General features: G+C 45.8%; 2 protein-coding genes and 1 pseudogene across 2 annotated transcripts; all 3 read right to left on the reverse strand.

The window, feature by feature from the left end:
- Nucleotides 1–2,142: 2,142 nt before the first annotated feature.
- On the reverse strand, nt 2,143–3,724 carry LOC123457275 (annotated as a pseudogene).
- A 4,508-nt stretch (nt 3,725–8,232) lies between these two features.
- Nucleotides 8,233–9,814, reverse strand: LOC123457276 (ubiquitin carboxyl-terminal hydrolase 17-like protein 6). The gene is made up of 2 exons (XM_045141234.1): nt 9,787–9,814; nt 8,233–9,674 (listed from the first exon to the last, which is right to left on the reverse strand). Exons 1-2 carry the CDS (start codon nt 9,812–9,814, stop codon nt 8,233–8,235), a joined length of 1,470 nt encoding a protein of 489 aa, XP_044997169.1.
- Nucleotides 9,815–17,900: 8,086 nt separating this feature from the next.
- On the reverse strand, nt 17,901–19,482 carry LOC123457277 (ubiquitin carboxyl-terminal hydrolase 17-like protein 6). Its single transcript, XM_045141235.1, has 2 exons — nt 19,455–19,482; nt 17,901–19,342 (listed from the first exon to the last, which is right to left on the reverse strand). The coding sequence occupies exons 1-2, from the start codon at nt 19,480–19,482 to the stop codon at nt 17,901–17,903; spliced, it is 1,470 nt and encodes a 489-aa protein (XP_044997170.1).
- Between the last annotated feature and the right edge of the window lie 2,612 nt (nt 19,483–22,094).

The following is a 22,094-nucleotide window of genomic DNA, read 5'->3' on the forward strand; positions in this document are numbered from 1 at the left end:
ATAAAATAAAATATAAGTCACGTTCTTTTTCTTGAGCTTACTTGGCATTTCAATGCATATGTCCTCAAAGGATTTCCTCTTGTGAGCAACTTCTCAGGCGAGGAAGGAAGGAAGGAAGTGTAGCCAATTGATAGAGCTTTCAGGATGCAAGGAGAAAGGGAAGTGAGACAGGCTGAGTTCAGAAGGGCCTTTATACTGCCCCAGCCAGGGTCATGGGATTGCTTAAGCCAATCACATTTGACTCAATTATCTCTGTGCTGATTGGGTCTGAATTCTAGGGACTTCATCCCCTGCCTTTAATGTATGAGATACTTTATCTTAATGACACTCTAACAACTGAACTATATCCCTAGAGTTTCTGAATGTATGTTTCTGAACAAACTCAGATCTGAAGTAATGTCATGAGCCATTGTCTCAAAGAATCTGAGAACAACTTGATGGGCTTTACCCAGTTGGAATACATGAGAACTGAATCGCCTGCAGCCATGGGATTGACATGAGATTCCTCCCCGCCCCCCTTCTTGGGTTATCCAGGCAGGGTTTCCCTCTATCTTAGGCTGTCCTGGAATTCACTCCGTAGTCTCAAAATGACCTCAAACTCATGGACATCCTGCCAGCCCTGCCGCTGGGTTCCCATGCACCTTCTGGGAAGAGAGGCGTGCACATCAACACCCTGTTTGTAAGTCCCCATTTTTATCTTACAAAAACACAGCTGAGTCTGGGGTGTGGTTGCCTCAATTAGACAAACAAGCCACACCTTAAACTGTTTGGATTTTCTTGTCATTCTTTTTGTTTTCTGCAAGTTCGTGGCTTTGAACTCATTCCTACCGCTGCTTCCCAAATGACACATGCCAGTGTTGGGATTAAAGGCATCAAAGGCCACACTTGACTAGTGTGAAACTAGACCTGGCAAAGCCAAAAAAAAAAAAAAAAAAAAAAAGAGTTGATAGTGTTGCCTGTTTTTCTAGTCCAGGTTGCAACTTTATCAATTTTGTTTTTGTACTCTCAATTTTTTGTTTGTTTGTTTGTTTGTGTTGTTTTGTTCCTTTTTCGTGGTAGGGTTTCTGTCCAACCCAGGCTGAGGCTGACATGGAATTCACTATGGACTTTCAGGGAGCCCTCAAACTCAAGGTGATCCTCCTACCTCTGCCGCCCGAGTGCTGGGGTTAAACGCGTGCCCCAACACAAGGCCCTCTTTTCATTTCTTAGTATAAGAAAGTCTTTCACAACATGAAAAAGACAGAATCGGGCCACAGGAAAGGCTGAAGTCTTAAAGGCATTTCCTAGAAACGTGTGATGACCTGTGTTTGATTCCACAAAAGCCACCTATAGCCAGATACACCAGGTGGCACATCTGTCTAGACATCATTGGCAGTGAAAAGAGACCCTGGTACACCCATTCTGTCTCTCTTCTTCTCCTTGATCATAATAACAAATAAAATACTTGTTAGAAATGGACTCAGAAGTAATTAATATAATTTATTTGGTCAACATCGTGCAGCTCATGTACAATAAGTCAGGTGATATTTAATTGTGTCAATTAGGAAACCATAGGAGGTAACTTCCCAGCTCCAAACCAAAGCCTGCAGCCTCACAATGTCATTTATTTCACACCAGCCTCCATGCCCTCTCAGAATGAGAAGGCATTTACATGTCAACAAACAAGACCGAAGAGATAAAAGTCAAATATCCAAAGTGATTATGAAGCCGATGGGAGAGTCATGGCATCGAAATAATAATGCAAAGATGGCATAAAACTCATCAGAAACAATCCACAAGTCAACTTGACCCTGAGCAAATATTGGATGTAGCACCATCCACACAGAAGGTGTACTCACTGGCACATCAACCAAGCTGGAGAAACTGCACAATAACCCCCAGTTTTTGGAATTTCAATTAGCCAAGTTGACAATCACAAGGCAGGTAGCATTCATTCTAGAAACGTGTCCACATTCGTGAGAAATGTGAAATATCCCAGCCCCTATCTGAGGAGCTGGAAGAAACCTCTGGAATATTAAAAGTGCGAGTTGGCTTCTAGTCCTCAACCACTCTGGAGGCAGACGCATGCAGACCTTAGGGCCCTCCTGAGCTCTGGAAGGCCTGCTTGCACACAATAACGGGTCGGGTATTGAACTCAGAAGTCTACAAGACCAGAAGCCTCATGCCTTGCTTGTTCTTCTTCTGCTTCTTAGTGTGGGGCCTGACCAGGGAACTGCCCTGATCACACTCCAGTCTCACACCAGCTTGCACAAGAGAATTTTCCTTTTCTGCCTGATTTTCCCCCAAATCGCCTCTGTATTTTGCCTTGTGAATAATTACTACATTGGGTGGCAGAGTGACTTCTACTCTCCTGAGGTTAAATTGAGGCTTGAGTCTGTTTCTTTCTTGGAGGCTTTTCCACTGGTCTAGGGACATTTCTTTGGTGGCTGTATACTCCACAGGATCCTGTGACTCTGGAAGTTCCATAGAGAAGTTTCTGATGAGCTGTGTCTTCTGCTCTCCCACAACCCTCTCTTCAGCCCCGTGAGCTCCTGGGTCTGTGCGCACATGCAGATCAACACTGTTGTCTTGGATATCACTTTGCAGGAAATAAAACAGCACGTAGGCACGCTGCATTAGGACGGTAGAAATGTCATACCTGGTGACCTTCGCGTCCTCCATCTTATACCATTGTCCATTCCCAGCTTTTACATAACATAAGTAATGTCCATTGTGACCGCTCAGACCTGTGTGGACCAGCACAGCGTAGAGAACATACACAAGTGGCCCTCGGCCTGGCTGAGACATGTAAGGACCCATGTCAAGAGAGTCGGGAAATTTCACGTGCTGATTCACTTTGTCGCCCGTGAAAGCCGAGAACCTTTTCATCACAAGGATGAGAACCTTAGACACGGTTTTCAGAGTGAGTGTCTTCGTGGCTGGTACCTTCTTCAGACAAGTGCTGCATTGGTAGGCATTCTCCCCGTGCAGTTTCTCGGGCTTCACCAGATCTTCCAAGGCTTGCCTCACACTCTGAGCTTCCCTGATATCCAGGGAAATGTCCAGGTAGGCGTCACAGGTGTCTGAGGCGCCACGGCAGAGGAGACATCTGAATTGGGATCTCCAGTAGCCCCCAAATATCTCGCGGATGATGGTGGCGTCCTCAGCACTGGAATCTGAGTCGCTTTTCCCTTCCAGGCAGCACCTCTGCATTGCATTGAGAAGGAACATCAAGAACTCATGGGCGTCTTCCTGCTTGTACCGATGGAAAGTACTGACCAGCGGCCCAGAGGGCCTGATAACATCACCTGAATGGAGGAGTGAGCGGGTCACGTGAGCTTCCAAGGCGCACATCATACAGAATCCCCGGTGACAGCAGGTCTGGGAGTGCTGCTGGGACAGCATCACAGTGGCCAGAGGCGGTGTGTGTGTCAGTCACTGCAGTGTGGCGTTCAGGTAGCAGGTGTTTCCCAGATTCTGGAGCCCAGCAGCGATGCCATAAGGCCTTTTCCAACTCAGGTAACCTTGCCGGCTCAGAGCATGCTCTGTTGCCTTGAAAGTCACCTTCAGCAGGTCTGCATCAGGTTGAGATGATCGGGATGAATCTACAGGTAGATAAACACACACATTAGATGAAGGTGAATCTGGAGGAAGTAGACAAAAGGCATTTGGCTGAAGTGATCTGAGTTTTGAAAGTATATTCAAAGGGACACTCACCTTCCCCATGGTTCTCAGGAGAATCCATGTTTCCAGAGTCAAGGCGAAAAATTTTCCTGTCTAGCTTCTCAAGGAGCACAAGCAAGTATCACCTTCTGCACATGTCTACAAGGCCTGAACTTCTCCAGCACCACAGACCTTTGATGGGTCAGTCTCGTGACCTCACCCACTCATGAACTGCTGGAACAACCTGAAAGATTTCAGTGGAATCAGTCATGGCACAGGTGGTCTTTAGGCCCGAGTCTCCAGAATCAAAATATTTCCAGATGGCTGGTGACCAGGGCCATGACTCCAAAGGCACCATAGTTCTGAGAAGAAGTGACAGGGTGTTCAGCACTAAGACACCTCTGTCACACCTTCTAAGACCCAGGGTCCATTGCTGAAGTTGTGGCGGAAAGAATGTAAGAGCCCAAAACAGGGCAGGTCTCCTTACGGTACACAAAAAGGCCCGGGGACTCGTGACTCTACAGTGCCTGGTACTACCCACCCACACAAGACCCTCATTTCCTAGGAGGAAATGATGATGCCATCCAAATGAAACATAGACTAATTGAGAGGAGGAAGGGAAATGATGGAGGGTGGTTTGTGAAGGGAATGTGGGGCTGGGTGGAAATCATCATGGCTTATGGAAGTTATCAATTCAACATAGTTTAAGCTGGGCGTGGTGGGGCACGCCTTGAGTTTCGGGACTCGGAAGGCAGAGGTGCGAGGATCGCCACTGAAGAGCCCAAACCAAAGTAACACCATGACAGTCTTTAAATATATTAATAGGCCTGAGTTTCTGTTTCCCTCCTGGGCCCAAATTACTGACACAACACTTGGCAGTTACTGGGAAAAACAACTGCAAACTGCTCAGTACCCAAATTAATCCCTGTAATGGGCCAATCAAAAAGGAACAATAAATGTTATCGATTCCTGTGGCTCTTCTGACTATAGACAAGTGTGCTGAACGCACCTCAGCTACTATGTAACCCACCACCTAGCACATTTAAATGTCAACCTATCATGGAACTGCCCCATTGCAACTTCCCCTTTGCTTTGTTTGAACCTAATGAAAGCTCTCTCCAGATGCCATTCGGGGCTCTTGGACGAACCCACTGCATTGGTAAAGTCTGGAGCACAAGCTAAGCCCGAAATAAAGCACTTTGCTGTTGCATATGTGCCTCACTCTCTTGGTGGTCTTTGGGGACTCTGAGATCTGGGCAAAACAGCCATGAGTTCAAGACCACCCTGACCACAAACTGAGTTTCAGGTCAGCCTGGGCTACAGGGAGACCCTAAGCAGAAAAACCAGAAAAAGAAAATGTTACAAGTCAATGTTGGGCTGGGTGTGCTGGCGCATACCTTTAACCCAGCCCTTGGGAGGCCGAGGTAGGAGGATCACCATGAGTTCGAGACCACCCTGAGACTACATTCCAAAACTACGTTAGCCTTGCCTAGACTGAGTCCCTATCTCGAATAAACAAAACAGAACAAAACAAAATTAACATTGGCCTCACTTCTTTTCAATCATATCTGTGTTCCTGTGCTGCTTAGTTTTAGATGTCATGACCATGAACACTTTCCAAAATAACTAAGCAATGAAATATATTCATGTGCAATTTGGGGTGAGGAAATGTAAGTCAGAAACAATCGCCCCAATGTTAGGTCCTGTACTGAGGAGGCTTTTGTATTATATACATCGTACTGGGTAGTCTTTTCTCCTAAATGTGTGGTCTTTTCAATTGCTTAATTATTCAAGACCCGGATCTGCATTGCAACTGCTGACTTGTATTGAAAATCGTCTTTTTACCACCATTTCTACAGGCATCTGTCTGCGAAATAGCCATGGGGTGTTTTTTGTTTGTTTGAGTGTTTGTATAAAATTTACCTATCCCATATTCAAGATCTCTGGCACTAAGACAGGGCTCTGGGCTCTGAGACCTAACAATGATAAGAGTACTCCAAGATAAGTTGTATGAACTGTGAACCCAGCCTTTGGAAGTGTTTCCCGTGGGCCCACACTGGCATGACATTAAACTTTCATCCTGATTCTCCTCTCAGTCTCTGGTGCCATTTCTATTAGCCTCCATTTCCAATAGCACCCTAACTAAGCCTTTCTGATGACCAAACCAACCTCTATACGAAAGTCATAGTTTTGCTGGCCTTGGTAGTGCATGCCACAATTTGCCATACTGGGGACAAAGACGTAGGAAGAATATCTGTGAATTCCAGACCAGTCTGACACTACGTAGTGAACTCAAGGTCAGCCTGGGCTAGAGAGAGACCCAACCACAAAAAAAAAAAAAAAAAAAAAAAACAAAGTAAAGTAAAATACAATACACTACAATGCAATATAATACAATACAATACAATACATTACAATACAATACAATACAATACAATACAATACAATAAAATAAAATAAAATATAAGTCACGTTCTTTTTCTTGAGCTTACTTGGCATTTCAATGCATATGTCCTCAAAGGATTTCCTCTTGTGAGCAACTTCTCAGGCGAGGAAGGAAGGAAGGAAGTGTAGCCAATTGATAGAGCTTTCAGGATGCAAGGAGAAAGGGAAGTGAGACAGGCTGAGTTCAGAAGGGCCTTTATACTGCCCCAGCCAGGGTCATGGGATTGCTTAAGCCAATCACATTTGACTCAATTATCTCTGTGCTGATTGGGTCTGAATTCTAGGGACTTCATCCCCTGCCTTTAATGTATGAGATACTTTATCTTAATGACACTCTAACAACTGAACTATATCCCTAGAGTTTCTGAATGTATGTTTCTGAACAAACTCAGATCTGAAGTAATGTCATGAGCCATTGTCTCAAAGAATCTGAGAACAACTTGATGGGCTTTACCCAGTTGGAATACATGAGAACTGAATCGCCTGCAGCCATGGGATTGACATGAGATTCCTCCCCGCCCCCCTTCTTGGGTTATCCAGGCAGGGTTTCCCTCTATCTTAGGCTGTCCTGGAATTCACTCCGTAGTCTCAAAATGACCTCAAACTCATGGACATCCTGCCAGCCCTGCCGCTGGGTTCCCATGCACCTTCTGGGAAGAGAGGCGTGCACATCAACACCCTGTTTGTAAGTCCCCATTTTTATCTTACAAAAACACAGCTGAGTCTGGGGTGTGGTTGCCTCAATTAGACAAACAAGCCACACCTTAAACTGTTTGGATTTTCTTGTCATTCTTTTTGTTTTCTGCAAGCTCGTGGCTTTGAACTCATTCCTACCGCTGCTTCCCAAATGACACATGCCAGTGTTGGCATTAAAGGCATCAAAGGCCACACTTGACTAGTGTGAAACTAGACCTGGCAAAGCCAAAAAAAAAAAAAAAAAAAGAGTTGATAGTGTTGCCTGTTTTTCTAGTCCAGGTTGCAACTTTATCAATTTTGTTTTTGTACTCTCCATTTTTTGTTTGTTTGTTTGTTTGTGTTGTTTTGTTCCTCTTTCGTGGTAGGGTTTCTGTCCAACCCAGGCTGAGGCTGACATGGAATTCACTATGGACTTTCAGGGAGCCCTCAAACTCAAGGTGATCCTCCTACCTCTGCCGCCCGAGTGCTGGGGTTAAACGCGTGCCCCAACACAAGGCCCTCTTTTCATTTCTTAGTATAAGAAAGTCTTTCTCAACATGAAAAAGACAGAATCGGGCCGCAGGAAAGGCTGAAGTCTTAAAGGCATTTCCTAGAAACGTGTGATGACCTGTGTTTGATTCCACAAAAGCCACCTATAGCCAGATACACCAGGTGGCACATCTATCTAGACATCATTGGCAGTGAAAAGAGACCCTGGTACACCCATTCTGTCTCTCTTCTTCTCCTTGATCATAATAACAAATAAAATACTTGTTAGAAATGGACTCAGAAGTAATTAATATAATTTATTTGGTCAACATCGTTGCAGCTCATGTACAATAAGTCAGGTGATATTTAATTGTGTCAATTAGGAAACCATAGGAGGTAACTTCCCAGCTCCAAACCAAAGCCTGCAGCCTCACAATGTCATTTATTTCACACCAGCCTCCATGCCCTCTCAGAATGAGAAGGCATTTACATGTCAACAAACAAGACCGAAGAGATAAAAGTCAAATATCCAAAGTGATTATGAAGCCGATGGGAGAGTCATGGCATCGAAATAATAATGCAAAGATGGCATAAAACTCATCAGAAACAATCCACAAGTCAACTTGACCCGGAGCAAATATTGGAAGTAGCACCATCCACACAGAAGGTGTACTCACTGGCACATCAACCAAGCTGGAGAAACTGCACAATAACCCCCAGTTTTTGGAATTTCAATTAGCCAAGTTGACAATCACAAGGCAGGTAGCATTCATTCTAGAAACGTGTCCACATTCGTGAGAAATGTGAAATATCCCAGCCCCTATCTGAGGAGCTGGAAGAAACCTCTGGAATATTAAAAGTGCGAGTTGGCTTCTAGTCCTCAACCACTCTGGAGGCAGACGCATGCAGACCTTAGGGCCCTCCTGAGCTCTGGAAGGCCTGCTTGCACACAATAACGGGTCGGGTATTGAACTCAGAAGTCTACAAGACCAGAAGCCTCATGCCTTGCTTGTTCTTCTTCTGCTTCTTAGTGTGGGGCCTGACCAGGGAACTGCCCTGATCACACTCCAGTCTCACACCAGCTTGCACAAGAGAATTTTCCTTTTCTGCCTGATTTTCCCCCAAATCGCCTCTGTATTTTGCCTTGTGAATAATTACTACATTGGGTGGCAGAGTGACTTCTACTCTCCTGAGGTTAAATTGAGGCTTGAGTCTGTTTCTTTCTTGGAGGCTTTTCCACTGGTCTAGGGACATTTCTTTGGTGGCTATATACTCCACAGGATCCTGTGACTCTGGAAGTTCCATAGAGAAGTTTCTGATGAGCTGTGTCTTCTGCTCTCCCACAACCCTCTCTTCAGCCCCGTGAGCTCCTGGGTCCGTGCCCACATGCAGATCAACACTGTTGTCTTGGATATCACATTGCAGGAAATAAAACAGCACGTAGGCACGCTGCATTAGGACGGTAGAAATGTCATACCTGGTGACCTTCGCGTCCTCCATCTTATACCATTGTCCATTCCCAGCTTTTACATAACATAAGTAATGTCCATTGTGACCGCTCAGACCTGTGTGGACCAGCACAGCGTAGAGAACATACACAAGTGGCCCTCGGCCTGGCTGAGACATGTAAGGACCCATGTCAAGAGAGTCGGGAAATTTCACGTGCTGATTCACTTTGTCGCCCGTGAAAGCCGAGAACCTTTTCATCACAAGGATGAGAACCTTAGACACGGTTTTCAGAGTGAGTGTCTTCGTGGCTGGTACCTTCTTCAGACAAGTGCTGCATTGGTAGGCATTCTCCCCGTGCAGTTTCTCGGGCTTCACCAGATCTTCCAAGGCTTGCCTCACACTCTGAGCTTCCCTGATATCCAGGGAAATGTCCAGGTAGGCGTCACAGGTGTCTGAGGCGCCACGGCAGAGGAGACATCTGACTTGGGATCTCCAGTAGCCCCCAAATATCTCGCGGATGATGGTGGCGTCCTCAGCACTGGAATCTGAGTCGCTTTTCCCTTCCAGGCAGCACCTCTGCATTGCATTGAGAAGGAACATCAAGAACTCATGGGCGTCTTCCTGCTTGTACCGATGGAAAGTACTGACCAGCGGCCCAGAGGGCCTGATAACATCACCTGAATGGAGGAGTGAGCGGGTCACGTGAGCTTCCAAGGCGCACATCATACAGAATCCCCGGTGACAGCAGGTCTGGGAGTGCTGCTGGGACAGCATCGCAGTGGCCAGAGGCGGTGTGTGTGTCAGACACTGCAGTGTGGCGTTCAGGTAGCAGGTGTTTCCCAGATTCTGGAGCCCAGCAGCGATGCCATAAGGCCTTTTCCAACTCAGGTAACGTTGCCGGCTCAGAGCATGCTCTGTTGCCTTGAAAGTCACCTTCAGCAGGTCTGCATCAGGTTGAGATGATCGGGATGAATCTACAGGTAGATAAACACACACATTAGATGAAGGTGAATCTGGAGGAAGTAGACAAAAGGCATTTGGCTGAAGTGATCTGAGTTTTGAAAGTATATTCAAAGGGACACTCACCTTCCCCATGGTTCTCAGGAGAATCCATGTTTCCAGAGTCAAGGCGAAAAATTTTCCTGTCTAGCTTCTCAAGGAGCACAAGCAAGTATCACCTTCTGCACATGTCTTCAAGGCCTGAACTTCTCCAGCACCACAGACCTTTGATGGGTCAGTCTCGTGACCTCACCCACTCATGAACTGCTGGAACAACCTGAAAGATTTCAGTGGAATCAGTCATGGCACAGGTGGTCTTTAGGCCCGAGTCTCCAGAATCAAAATATTTCCAGATGGCTGGTGACCAGGGCCATGACTCCAAAGGCACCATAGTTCTGAGAAGAAGTGACAGGGTGTTCAGCACTAAGACACCTCTGTCACACCTTCTAAGACCCAGGGTCCATTGCTGAAGTTGTGGCGGAAAGAATGTAAGAGCCCAAAACAGGGCAGGTCTCCTTACGGTACACAAAAAGGCCCGGGGACTCGTGACTCTACAGTGCCTGGTACTACCCACCCACACAAGACCCTCATTTCCTAGGAGGAAATGATGATGCCATCCAAATGAAACATAGACTAATTGAGAGGAGGAAGGGAAATGATGGAGGGTGGTTTGTGAAGGGAATGTGGGGCTGGGTGGAAATCATCATGGCTTATGGAAGTTATCAATTCAACATAGTTTAAGCTGGGCGTGGTGGGGCACGCCTTGAGTTTCGGGACTCGGAAGGCAGAGGTGCGAGGATCGCCACTGAAGAGCCCAAACCAAAGTAACACCATGACAGTCTTTAAATATATTAATAGGCCTGAGTTTCTGTTTCCCTCCTGGGCCCAAATTACTGACACAACACTTGGCAGTTACTGGGAAAAACAACTGCAAACTGCTCAGTACCCAAATTAATCCCTGTAATGGGCCAATCAAAAAGGAACAATAAATGTTATCGATTCCTGTGGCTCTTCTGACTATAGACAAGTGTGCTGAACGCACCTCAGCTACTATGTAACCCACCACCTAGCACATTTAAATGTCAACCTATCATGGAACTGCCCCATTGCAACTTCCCCTTTGCTTTGTTTGAACCTAATGAAAGCTCTCTCCAGATGCCATTCGGGGCTCTTGGACGAACCCACTGCATTGGTAAAGTCTGGAGCACAAGCTAAGCCCGAAATAAAGCACTTTGCTGTTGCATATGTGCCTCACTCTCTTGGTGGTCTTTGGGGACTCTGAGATCTGGGCAAAACAGCCATGAGTTCAAGACCACCCTGACCACAAACTGAGTTTCAGGTCAGCCTGGGCTACAGGGAGACCCTAAGCAGAAAAACCAGAAAAAGAAAATGTTACAAGTCAATGTTGGGCTGGGTGTGCTGGCGCATACCTTTAACCCAGCCCTTGGGAGGCCGAGGTAGGAGGATCACCATGAGTTCGAGACCACCCTGAGACTACATTCCAAAACTACGTTAGCCTTGCCTAGACTGAGTCCCTATCTCGAATAAACAAAACAGAACAAAACAAAATTAACATTGGCCTCACTTCTTTTCAATCATATCTGTGTTCCTGTGCTGCTTAGTTTTAGATGTCATGACCATGAACACTTTCCAAAATAACTAAGCAATGAAATATATTCATGTGCAATTTGGGGTGAGGAAATGTAAGTCAGAAACAATCGCCCCAATGTTAGGTCCTGTACTGAGGAGGCTTTTGTATTATATACATCGTACTGGGTAGTCTTTTCTCCTAAATGTGTGGTCTTTTCAATTGCTTAATTATTCAAGACCCGGATCTGCATTGCAACTGCTGACTTGTATTGAAAATCGTCTTTTTACCACCATTTCTACAGGCATCTGTCTGCGAAATAGCCATGGGGTGTTTTTTGTTTGTTTGAGTGTTTGTATAAAATTTACCTATCCCATATTCAAGATCTCTGGCACTAAGACAGGGCTCTGGGCTCTGAGACCTAACAATGATAAGAGTACTCCAAGATAAGTTGTATGAACTGTGAACCCAGCCTTTGGAAGTGTTTCCCGTGGGCCCACACTGGCATGACATTAAACTTTCATCCTGATTCTCCTCTCAGTCTCTGGTGCCATTTCTATTAGCCTCCATTTCCAATAGCACCCTAACTAAGCCTTTCTGATGACCAAACCAACCTCTATACGAAAGTCATAGTTTTGCTGGCCTTGGTAGTGCATGCCACAATTTGCCATACTGGGGACAAAGACGTAGGAAGAATATCTGTGAATTCCAGACCAGTCTGACACTACGTAGTGAACTCAAGGTCAGCCTGGGCTAGAGAGAGACCCAACCACAAAAAAAAAAAAAAAAAAAAAACAAAGTAAAGTAAAATATAATACACTACAATGCAATATAATACAATACAATACAATACATTACAATATAATACAATACAATACAATACAATACAATACAATAAAATAAAATAAAATAAAATAAAATATAAGTCACGTTCTTTTTCTTGAGTTTACTTGGCATTTCAATGCATATGTCCTCAAAGGATTTCCTCTTGTGAGCAACTTCTCAGGCGAGGAAGGAAGGAAGGAAGGAAGTGTAGCCAATTGATAGAGCTTTCAGGATGCAAGGAGAAAGGGAAGTGAGACAGGCTGAGTTCAGAAGGGCCTTTATACTGCCCCAGCCAGGGTCATGGGATTGCTTAAGCCAATCATATTTGACTCAATTATCTCTGTGCTGATTGGGTCTGAATTCTAGGGACTTCATCCCCTGCCTTTAATGTATGAGATACTTTATCTTAATGACACTCTAACAACTGAACTATATCCCTAGAGTTTCTGAATGTATGTTTCTGAACAAACTCAGATCTGAAGTAATGTCATGAGCCATTGTCTCAAAGAATCTGAGAACAACTTGATGGGCTTTACCCAGTTGGAATACATGAGAACTGAATCGCCTGCAGCCATGGGATTGACATGAGATTCCTCCCCGCCCCCCTTCTTGGGTTATCCAGGCAGGGTTTCCCTCTATCTTAGGCTGTCCTGGAATTCACTCCGTAGTCTCAAAATGACCTCAAACTCATGGACATCCTGCCAGCCCTGCCGCTGGGTTCCCATGCACCTTCTGGGAAGAGAGGCGTGCACATCAACACCCTGTTTGTAAGTCCCCATTTTTATCTTACAAAAACACAGCTGAGTCTGGGGTGTGGTTGCCTCAATTAGACAAACAAGCCACACCTTAAACTGTTTGGATTTTCTTGTCATTCTTTTTGTTTTCTGCAAGCTCGTGGCTTTGAACCCATTCCTACCGCTGCTTCCCAAATGACACATGCCAGTGTTGGCATTAAAGGCATCAAAGGCCACACTTGACTAGTGTGAAACTAGACCTGGCAAAGCCAAAAAAAAAAGAGTTGATAGTGTTGCCTGTTTTTCTAGTCCAGGTTGCAACTTTATCAATTTTTTTTTTTGTACTCTCCATTTTTTGTTTGTTTGTTTGTTTGTGTTGTTTTGTTCCTTTTTCGTGGTAGGGTTTCTGTCCAACCCAGGCTGAGGCTGACATGGAATTCACTATGGACTTTCAGGGAGCCCTCAAACTCAAGGTGATCCTCCTACCTCTGCCGCCCGAGTGCTGGGGTTAAACGCGTGCCCCAACACAAGGCCCTCTTTTCATTTCTTAGTATAAGAAAGTCTTTCTCAACATGAAAAAGACAGAATCGGGCCGCAGGAAAGGCTGAAGTCTTAAAGGCATTTCCTAGAAACGTGTGATGACCTGTGTTTGATTCCACAAAAGCCACCTATAGCCAGATACACCAGGTGGCACATCTATCTAGACATCATTGGCAGTGAAAAGAGACCCTGGTACACCCATTCTGTCTCTCTGCGGCGAGCCCCTGACCCGCAGGAAAAGCACGACCAGCAAACCAGGATCCTTCTTGATCACACTTTATTGGAGAGCCTCTTGGTTAACAGGAAAGTTGATGGGGAGGGGCGAGGGGCGCAGGAGTGTAGCTGCTTTTATAGGGCAGAATACTATGGGACGCCTGCTGATTGGCTGCCATAGGCTCACCCACCCACAGGAGCCACGGGATAGGCTCAGGACAAGGTGCATCAAGCGCATGCACAACCTCAAGGGAGGTTGCTGCCTAACTGAGGAAGTATTTACCTCAAGACTGGCCAGAATGGCGTCTGCATTGGCTCCCTACAGTTCCCCCTTTTTTATTAACTTATGGCATAGCTCAGAAAAATAGCCACCTTCCCGATCAGGTCCTCACCTCATGATGTGTTGACCGATCAAGGGAAGAAGTTCAACCTCCCCTTCCTCAGTGCAATGGGACAGATCCCCTGAGAGTGCAAAGGCGGCAGTCAAACGAAAGCTACCAGATCCCTGCCCATCCTCGTGCAATGGGTACTCTGAGACCCTGAGGGTGCAAGGGCCAGGGGAGCTATTTGCCTTTTAAAGCTGACAGCCAAATCTGGGGGGAGGAACCACTTTCCAAGGCAGCAAACGCTTGAGAAATGACCATCCTGTCCCTCCTGGTCTGGGCTCGCAAGTGGCAAACCAACCAGAGGCAAAGTACGCATACTCCCAGGCAGCACACTAGGAACATTCCCACTCCTACCCCTTCCTTAAAATGACAGATAGCAGGAAGCATTGGTGCAATTACTAAAAGAGAAGTTACTAAGAACGAACAGAAACAGTGGATGAACACACACCAGCGCAGGGACAAAGGAAGTATTTCTCCCACAACCATGTCCAATGTCATTAACACCCCCAGATGTATTGAGGCGCTTCCAAGACGCCCCTTCATCTTGTGTCCCTTCCTCTTCCACTTGATTCATGGATTCCAGGCACAGGAGGAAGATTGTCCACAAGACCTTTATCATCTCCGCCCTGATGAACATCACTGTCTCCTGGACCCTCCTCCGGAGATCGCTTGACTGTCCTCACCAGCCGGGCTGGAACCCAATCAGGGGAATCCTGTTCCTGTGGAAAAACACAAACAGCTCCCCTGGATCTTATCACAATAAGATCCGGTCCTTTCCATTTATTATCTAAGACATCCTTCCACAACACCATCTCACTAGATGATTGAATCACATGTTGACTGTGCCTGTCAGCTGCAGATTTATTATTATTATCCAAGATTAAAAAATTAAGGGTAAAAAGGGCTAAAGACACTCTTTCCTTGGGAGTTGCATTTTCCGCTATACCCCCTTTTTGTTTAAATAAAAGAGCTTTTAGACTTTTATTGGCTCTTTCTACTATACCTTGACCTTGTGGGTTGTAAGGAAGGCCAGTGGTATGTGCAACCTGTATTTGGGCACAGAAGGCTCGAAAGCCACCAGATGAGTACGCTGGGCCATTATCAGTTTTTAGGCGGTGTGGCTTTCCCCAAGCAGCCCAGGCCTCTAGGCAGTGAGTTTTTACATGAGAGACCTTCTCACCTGCCAATGGTGAGGCAAAAATAATACCTGAGCACGTGTCCACTGAGACATGTAGGTATTTTAATCTTCCAAACTCTGGAAGATGTGTCACATCCATTTGCCAAAGGTCTCCAGGACGTAGGCCTCGAGGGTTAACGCCCACATGTGGGGAGGGTAAAAAGGTGACACAAGACTGACAAGATTTTACAATGTCTCGTGTTTCATTTTTGGAAATAGAAAATTTTTTTCTCAAGGTGTTTGCAGGAACATGATATAATCTATGGAATTCTATAGCTGAAGCTTTTGTATCTTCCAGAGAAATCATGGCGAGCCTAGTGGCCCAGTCCACGAGGTCATTAGTCTGTGATAAGGGGCCAGGCAGAAGTTAAAAGAAGTAGAGAATGTCTGAAAGACCTCCAAAACAATTAGGCATTTAACAATTTGAGGGGAATCAGGTCTAAACATTCTTACTATAGGCTCCGAGCCCTGTACCAAGTAGGCCCCACGACCAGACTGAACCATCAGTAAAGATGGCAGGGGCTGATGTAATAGGCTCCTGAACAGTGATTTTAGGAAAGTAAACCAGATTATTTTCAACAAAAGACAAAATAGGGCTCTTTGGATAATGATTATCTATGACATTTGGGAAAGCACACATGAGAATGCTCCAATCATCCACAGTGCCAGACAAAACTTCTACCTGTTCCTTAGTATAGGGGATGATGAGTTTGTCAGGCAACTTTGCAAAGTGTATTAAACAATATTTAAGCCCCAAACAAGCCTGTCGGGCTACCAGCTGCGGAAAATATTGGAGAGTGTGGGCTCCCAAGGAGTTTTTTTCCCTTTTTTTTTTTTTTCTCTTGAAGCCATAATAGAAGCCCCTCCTAGCGGAGGCCAGCCGCGACCAAGTTTTTGTTTTAATGAAGCGGCATGTGTCCCCAGGGGTGTTATGGGGTGGGGGTGCGGAAGGCTCTAGGGACTGTAAAGGACTACACCCTTGGCCTTTAGGCCCCTTTGTCTGTTCCCTTTTATAACAGGTGGTGGCCTCCTTTAGTCTTTCCTCTTCCCCTTTAAATAATTCTTCTTCTTCCTCCTCTGCAGAATCGGAGCTAGCCTCCTTATCTGTGTCAAGTACATTTGCATGTGTAAGCTCCACAATGGGAGGATAGAGCCTGTTAAAGGCTCCTTTTTCCCCCTCAGGGGGGGGGCAATTATAGATTTTACCTGTTTCTTTGAGCTCATCTTGTAAACTTTTTTCTTTGTTTAATCCCTTCTTTTTTATTTTTTTTCTTTTTCTAGGCCTAGTTTTTGACTCCCCATTTGAATCTGACTCAGAAAGGCTATCCTGATGCCTTGTGAGAACTTCCCGTCCCCTTCTAATAAGTTCCTTGTGGTTTTCTTTACTTAAGCAAGAGTGAATCAGCCGCCAAAACGGCAGTGTACCCTTACCAATTCTGTCCTCTGAGTTGCCCATGTTGCGCTCACAGCAAACGACAAGGACAATGAACCACACCGGAATGAAAATAAGAAGGACCAGGTAGGGATCTAAGTAAAAAAACATTATGACTGGGGATGACTTACCGACGTCTTCCTCTCCGACGTCTTCCTCTCCGTGTGTCAAGTTCTGGATCCTCTTCGGCCCCTCGCCCGGTGACCACAAAACACCCAGCGTTCCTGGGTTTCGGCACCACTTTGCGGCGAGCCCCTGACCCGCAGGAAAAGCACGACCAGCAAACCAGGATCCTTCTTGATCACACTTTATTGGAGAGCCTCTTGGTTAACAGGAAAGTTGATGGCGAGGGGCGAGGGGCGCAGGAGTGTAGCTGCTTTTATAGGGCAGAATACTATGGGACGCCTGCTGATTGGCTGCCATAGGCTCACCCACCCACAGGAGCCACGGGATAGGCTCAGGACAAGGTGCATCAAGCGCATGCACAACCTCAAGGGAGGTTGCTGCCTAACTGAGGAAGTATTTACCTCAAGACTGGCCAGAATGGCGTCTGCATTGGCTCCCTACATCTCTCTTCTTCTCCTTGATCATAATAACAAATAAAATACTTTTAGAAATGGACTCAGAAGTAATTAATATAATTTATTTGGTCAACATCGTTGCAGCTCATGTACAATAAGTCAGGTGATATTTAATTGTGTCAATTAGGAAACCATAGGAGGTAACTTCCCAGCTCCAAACCAAAGCCTGCAGCCTCACAATGTCATTTATTTCACACCAGCCTCCATGCCCTCTCAGAATGAGAAGGCATTTACATGTCAACAAACAAGACCGAAGAGATAAAAGTCAAATATCCAAAGTGATTATGAAGCCGATGGGAGAGTCATGGCATCGAAATAATAATGCAAAGATGGCATAAAACTCATCAGAAACAATCCACAAGTCAACTTGACCCGGAGCAAATATTGGAAGTAGCACCATCCACACAGAAGGTGTACTCACTGGCACATCAACCAAGCTGGAGAAACTGCACAATAACCCCCAGTTTTTGGAATTTCAATTAGCCAAGTTGACAATCACAAGGCAGGTAGCATTCATTCTAGAAACGTGTCCACATTCGTGAGAAATGTGAAATATCCCAGCCCCTATCTGAGGAGCTGGAAGAAACCTCTGGAATATTAAAAGTGCGAGTTGGCTTCTAGTCCTCAACCACTCTGGAGGCAGACGCATGCAGACCTTAGGGCCCTCCTGAGCTCTGGAAGGCCTGCTTGCACACAATAACGGGTCGGGTATTGAACTCAGAAGTCTACAAGACCAGAAGCCTCATGCCTTGCTTGTTCTTCTTCTGCTTCTTAGTGTGGGGCCTGACCAGGGAACTGCCCTGATCACACTCCAGTCTCACACCAGCTTGCACAAGAGAATTTTCCTTTTCTGCCTGATTTTCCCCCAAATCGCCTCTGTATTTTGCCTTGTGAATAATTACTACATTGGGTGGCAGAGTGACTTCTACTCTCCTGAGGTTAAATTGAGGCTTGAGTCTGTTTCTTTCTTGGAGGCTTTTCCACTGGTCTAGGGACATTTCTTTGGTGGCTGTATACTCCACAGGATCCTGTGACTCTGGAAGTTCCATAGAGAAGTTTCTGATGAGCTGTGTCTTCTGCTCTCCCACAACCCTCTCTTCAGCCCCGTGAGCTCCTGGGTCCGTGCCCACATGCAGATCAACACTGTTGTCTTGGATATCACTTTGCAGGAAATAAAACAGCACGTAGGCACGCTGCATTAGGACGGTAGAAATGTCACACCTGGTGACCTTCGCGTCCTCCATCTTATACCATTGTCCATTCCCAGCTTTTACATAACATAAGTAATGTCCATTGTGACCGCTCAGACCTGTGTGGACCAGCACAGCGTAGAGAACATACACAAGTGGCCCTCGGCCTGGCTGAGACATGTAAGGACCCATGTCAAGAGAGTCGGGAAATTTCACGTGCTGATTCACTTTGTCGCCCGTGAAAGCCGAGAACCTTTTCATCACAAGGATGAGAACCTTAGACACGGTTTTCAGAGTGAGTGTCTTCGTGGCTGGTACCTTCTTCAGACAAGTGCTGCATTGGTAGGCATTCTCCCCGTGCAGTTTCTCGGGCTTCACCAGATCTTCCAAGGCTTGCCTCACACTCTGAGCTTCCCTGATATCCAGGGAAATGTCCAGGTAGGCGTCACAGGTGTCTGAGGCGCCACGGCAGAGGAGACATCTGACTTGGGATCTCCAGTAGCCCCCAAATATCTCGCGGATGATGGTGGCGTCCTCAGCACTGGAATCTGAGTCGCTTTTCCCTTCCAGGCAGCACCTCTGCATTGCATTGAGAAGGAACATCAAGAACTCATGGGCGTCTTCCTGCTTGTACCGATGGAAAGTACTGACCAGCGGCCCAGAGGGCCTGATAACATCACCTGAATGGAGGAGTGAGCGGGTCACGTGAGCTTCCAAGGCGCACATCATACAGAATCCCCGGTGACAGCAGGTCTGGGAGTGCTGCTGGGACAGCATCGCAGTGGCCAGAGGCGGTGTGTGTGTCAGACACTGCAGTGTGGCGTTCAGGTAGCAGGTGTTTCCCAGATTCTGGAGCCCAGCAGCGATGCCATAAGGCCTTTTCCAACTCAGGTAACGTTGCCGGCTCAGAGCATGCTCTGTTGCCTTGAAAGTCACCTTCAGCAGGTCTGCATCAGGTTGAGATGATCGGGATGAATCTACAGGTAGATAAACACACACATTAGATGAAGGTGAATCTGGAGGAAGTAGACAAAAGGCATTTGGCTGAAGTGATCTGAGTTTTGAAAGTATATTCAAAGGGACACTCACCTTCCCCATGGTTCTCAGGAGAATCCATGTTTCCAGAGTCAAGGCGAAAAATTTTCCTGTCTAGCTTCTCAAGGAGCACAAGCAAGTATCACCTTCTGCACATGTCTTCAAGGCCTGAACTTCTCCAGCACCACAGACCTTTGATGGGTCAGTCTCGTGACCTCACCCACTCATGAACTGCTGGAACAACCTGAAAGATTTCAGTGGAATCAGTCATGGCACAGGTGGTCTTTAGGCCCGAGTCTCCAGAATCAAAATATTTCCAGATGGCTGGTGACCAGGGCCATGACTCCAAAGGCACCATAGTTCTGAGAAGAAGTGACAGGGTGTTCAGCACTAAGACACCTCTGTCACACCTTCCAAAACCCAGGGTCCATTGCTGAAGTTGTGGCGGAAAGAATGTAAGAGCCCAAACAGGGCAGGTCTCCTTACGGTACACAAAAAGGCCCGGGGACTCGTGACTCTACAGTGCCTGGTACTACCCACCCACACAAGACCCTCATTTCCTAGGAGGAAATGATGATGCCATCCAAATGAAACATAGACTAATTGAGAGGAGGAAGGGAAATGATGGAGGGTGGTTTGTGAAGGGAATGTGGGGCTGGGTGGAAATCATCATGGCTTATGGAAGTTATCAATTCAACATAGTTTAATCTGGGCGTGGTGGGGCACGCCTTGAGTTTCGGGACTCGGAAGGCAGAGGTGCGAGGATCGCCACTGAAGAGCCCAAACCAAAGTAACACCATGACAGTCTTTAAATATATTAATAGGCCTGAGTTTCTGTTTCCCTCCTGGGCCCAAATTACTGACACAACACTTGGCAGTTACTGGGAAAAACAACTGCAAACTGCTCAGTACCCAAATTAATCCCTGTAATGGGCCAATCAAAAAGGAACAATAAATGTTATCGATTCCTGTGGCTCTTCTGACTATAGACAAGTGTGCTGAACGCACCTCAGCTACTATGTAATCCACCACCTAGCACATTTAAATGTCAACCTATCATGGAAATGCCCCATTGCAACTTCCCCTTTGCTTTGTTTGAACCTAATGAAAGCTCTCTCCAGATGCCATTCGGGGCTCTTGGACGAACCCACTGCGTTGGTAAAGTCTGGAGCACAAGCTAAGCCCGAAATAAAGCACTTTGCTGTTGCATATGTGCCTCACTCTCTTGGTGGTCTTTGGGGACTCTGAGATCTGGGCAAAACAGCCATGAGTTCAAGACCACCCTGACCACAAACTGAGTTTCAGGTCAGCCTGGGCTACAGGGAGACCCTAAGCAGAAAAACCAGAAAAAGAAAATGTTACAAGTCAATGTTGGGCTGGGTGTGCTGGCGCATACCTTTAATCCAGCCCTTGGGAGGCCGAGGTAGGAGGATCACCATGAGTTCGAGACCACCCTGAGACTACATTCCAAAACTACGTTAGCCTTGCCTAGACTGAGTCCCTATCTCGAATAAACAAAACAGAACAAAACAAAATTAACATTGGCCTCACTTCTTTTCAATCATATCTGTGTTCCTGTGCTGCTTAGTTTTAGATGTCATGACCATGAACACTTTCCAAAATAACTAAGCAATGAAATATATTCATGTGCAATTTGGGGTGAGGAAATGTAAGTCAGAAACAATCGCCCCAATGTTAGGTCCTGTACTGAGGAGGCTTTTGTATTATATACATCGTACTGGGTAGTCTTTTCTCCTAAATGTGTGGTCTTTTCAATTGCTTAATTATTCAAGACCCGGATCTGCATTGCAACTGCTGACTTGTATTGAAAATCGTCTTTTTACCACCATTTCTACAGGCATCTGTCTGCGAAATAGCCATGGGGTGTTTTTTGTTTGTTTGAGTGTTTGTATAAAATTTACCTATCCCATATTCAAGATCTCTGGCACTAAGCCAGGGCTCTGGGCTCTGAGACCTAACAATGATAAGAGTCCTCCAAGATAAGTTGTATGAACTGTGAACCCAGCCTTTGGAAGTGTTTCCCGTGGGCCCACACTGGCATGGGATTAAACTTTCATCCTGATTCTCCTCTCAGTCTCTGGTGCCATTTCTATTAGCCTCCATTTCCAATAGCACCCTAACTAAGCCTTTCTGATGACCAAACCAACCTCTATACGAAAGTCATAGTTTTGCTGGCCTTGGTAGTGCATGCCACAATTTGCCATACTGGGGACAAAGACGTAGGAAGAATATCTGTGAATTCCAGACCAGTCTGACACTACGTAGTGAACTCAAGGTCAGCCTGGGCTAGAGAGAGACCCAACCACAAAAAAAAAAAAAAAAAAAAACAAGTAAAGTAAAATACAATACACTACAAACCAATATAATACAATACAATACAATACATTACAATACAATACAATACAATACAATACAATACAATACAATACAATACAATACAATACAATACAATAAAATAAAATAAAATAAAAAAAAATATAAGTCACGTTCTTTTTCTTGAGTTTACTTGGCATTTCAATGCATATGTCCTCAAAGGATTTCCTCTTGTGAGCAACTTCTCAGGTGAGGAAGGAAGGAAGGAAGTGTAGCCAATTGATAGAGCTTTCAGGATGCAAGGAGAAAGGGAAGTGAGACAGGCTGAGTTCAGAAGGGCCTTTATACTGCCCCAGCCAG

This window comes from Jaculus jaculus, unplaced genomic scaffold (assembly GCF_020740685.1).
Source record: "Jaculus jaculus isolate mJacJac1 unplaced genomic scaffold, mJacJac1.mat.Y.cur mat_scaffold_34_1_3701052_arrow_ctg1, whole genome shotgun sequence".
NCBI lineage: Eukaryota > Metazoa > Chordata > Mammalia > Rodentia > Dipodidae > Jaculus > Jaculus jaculus.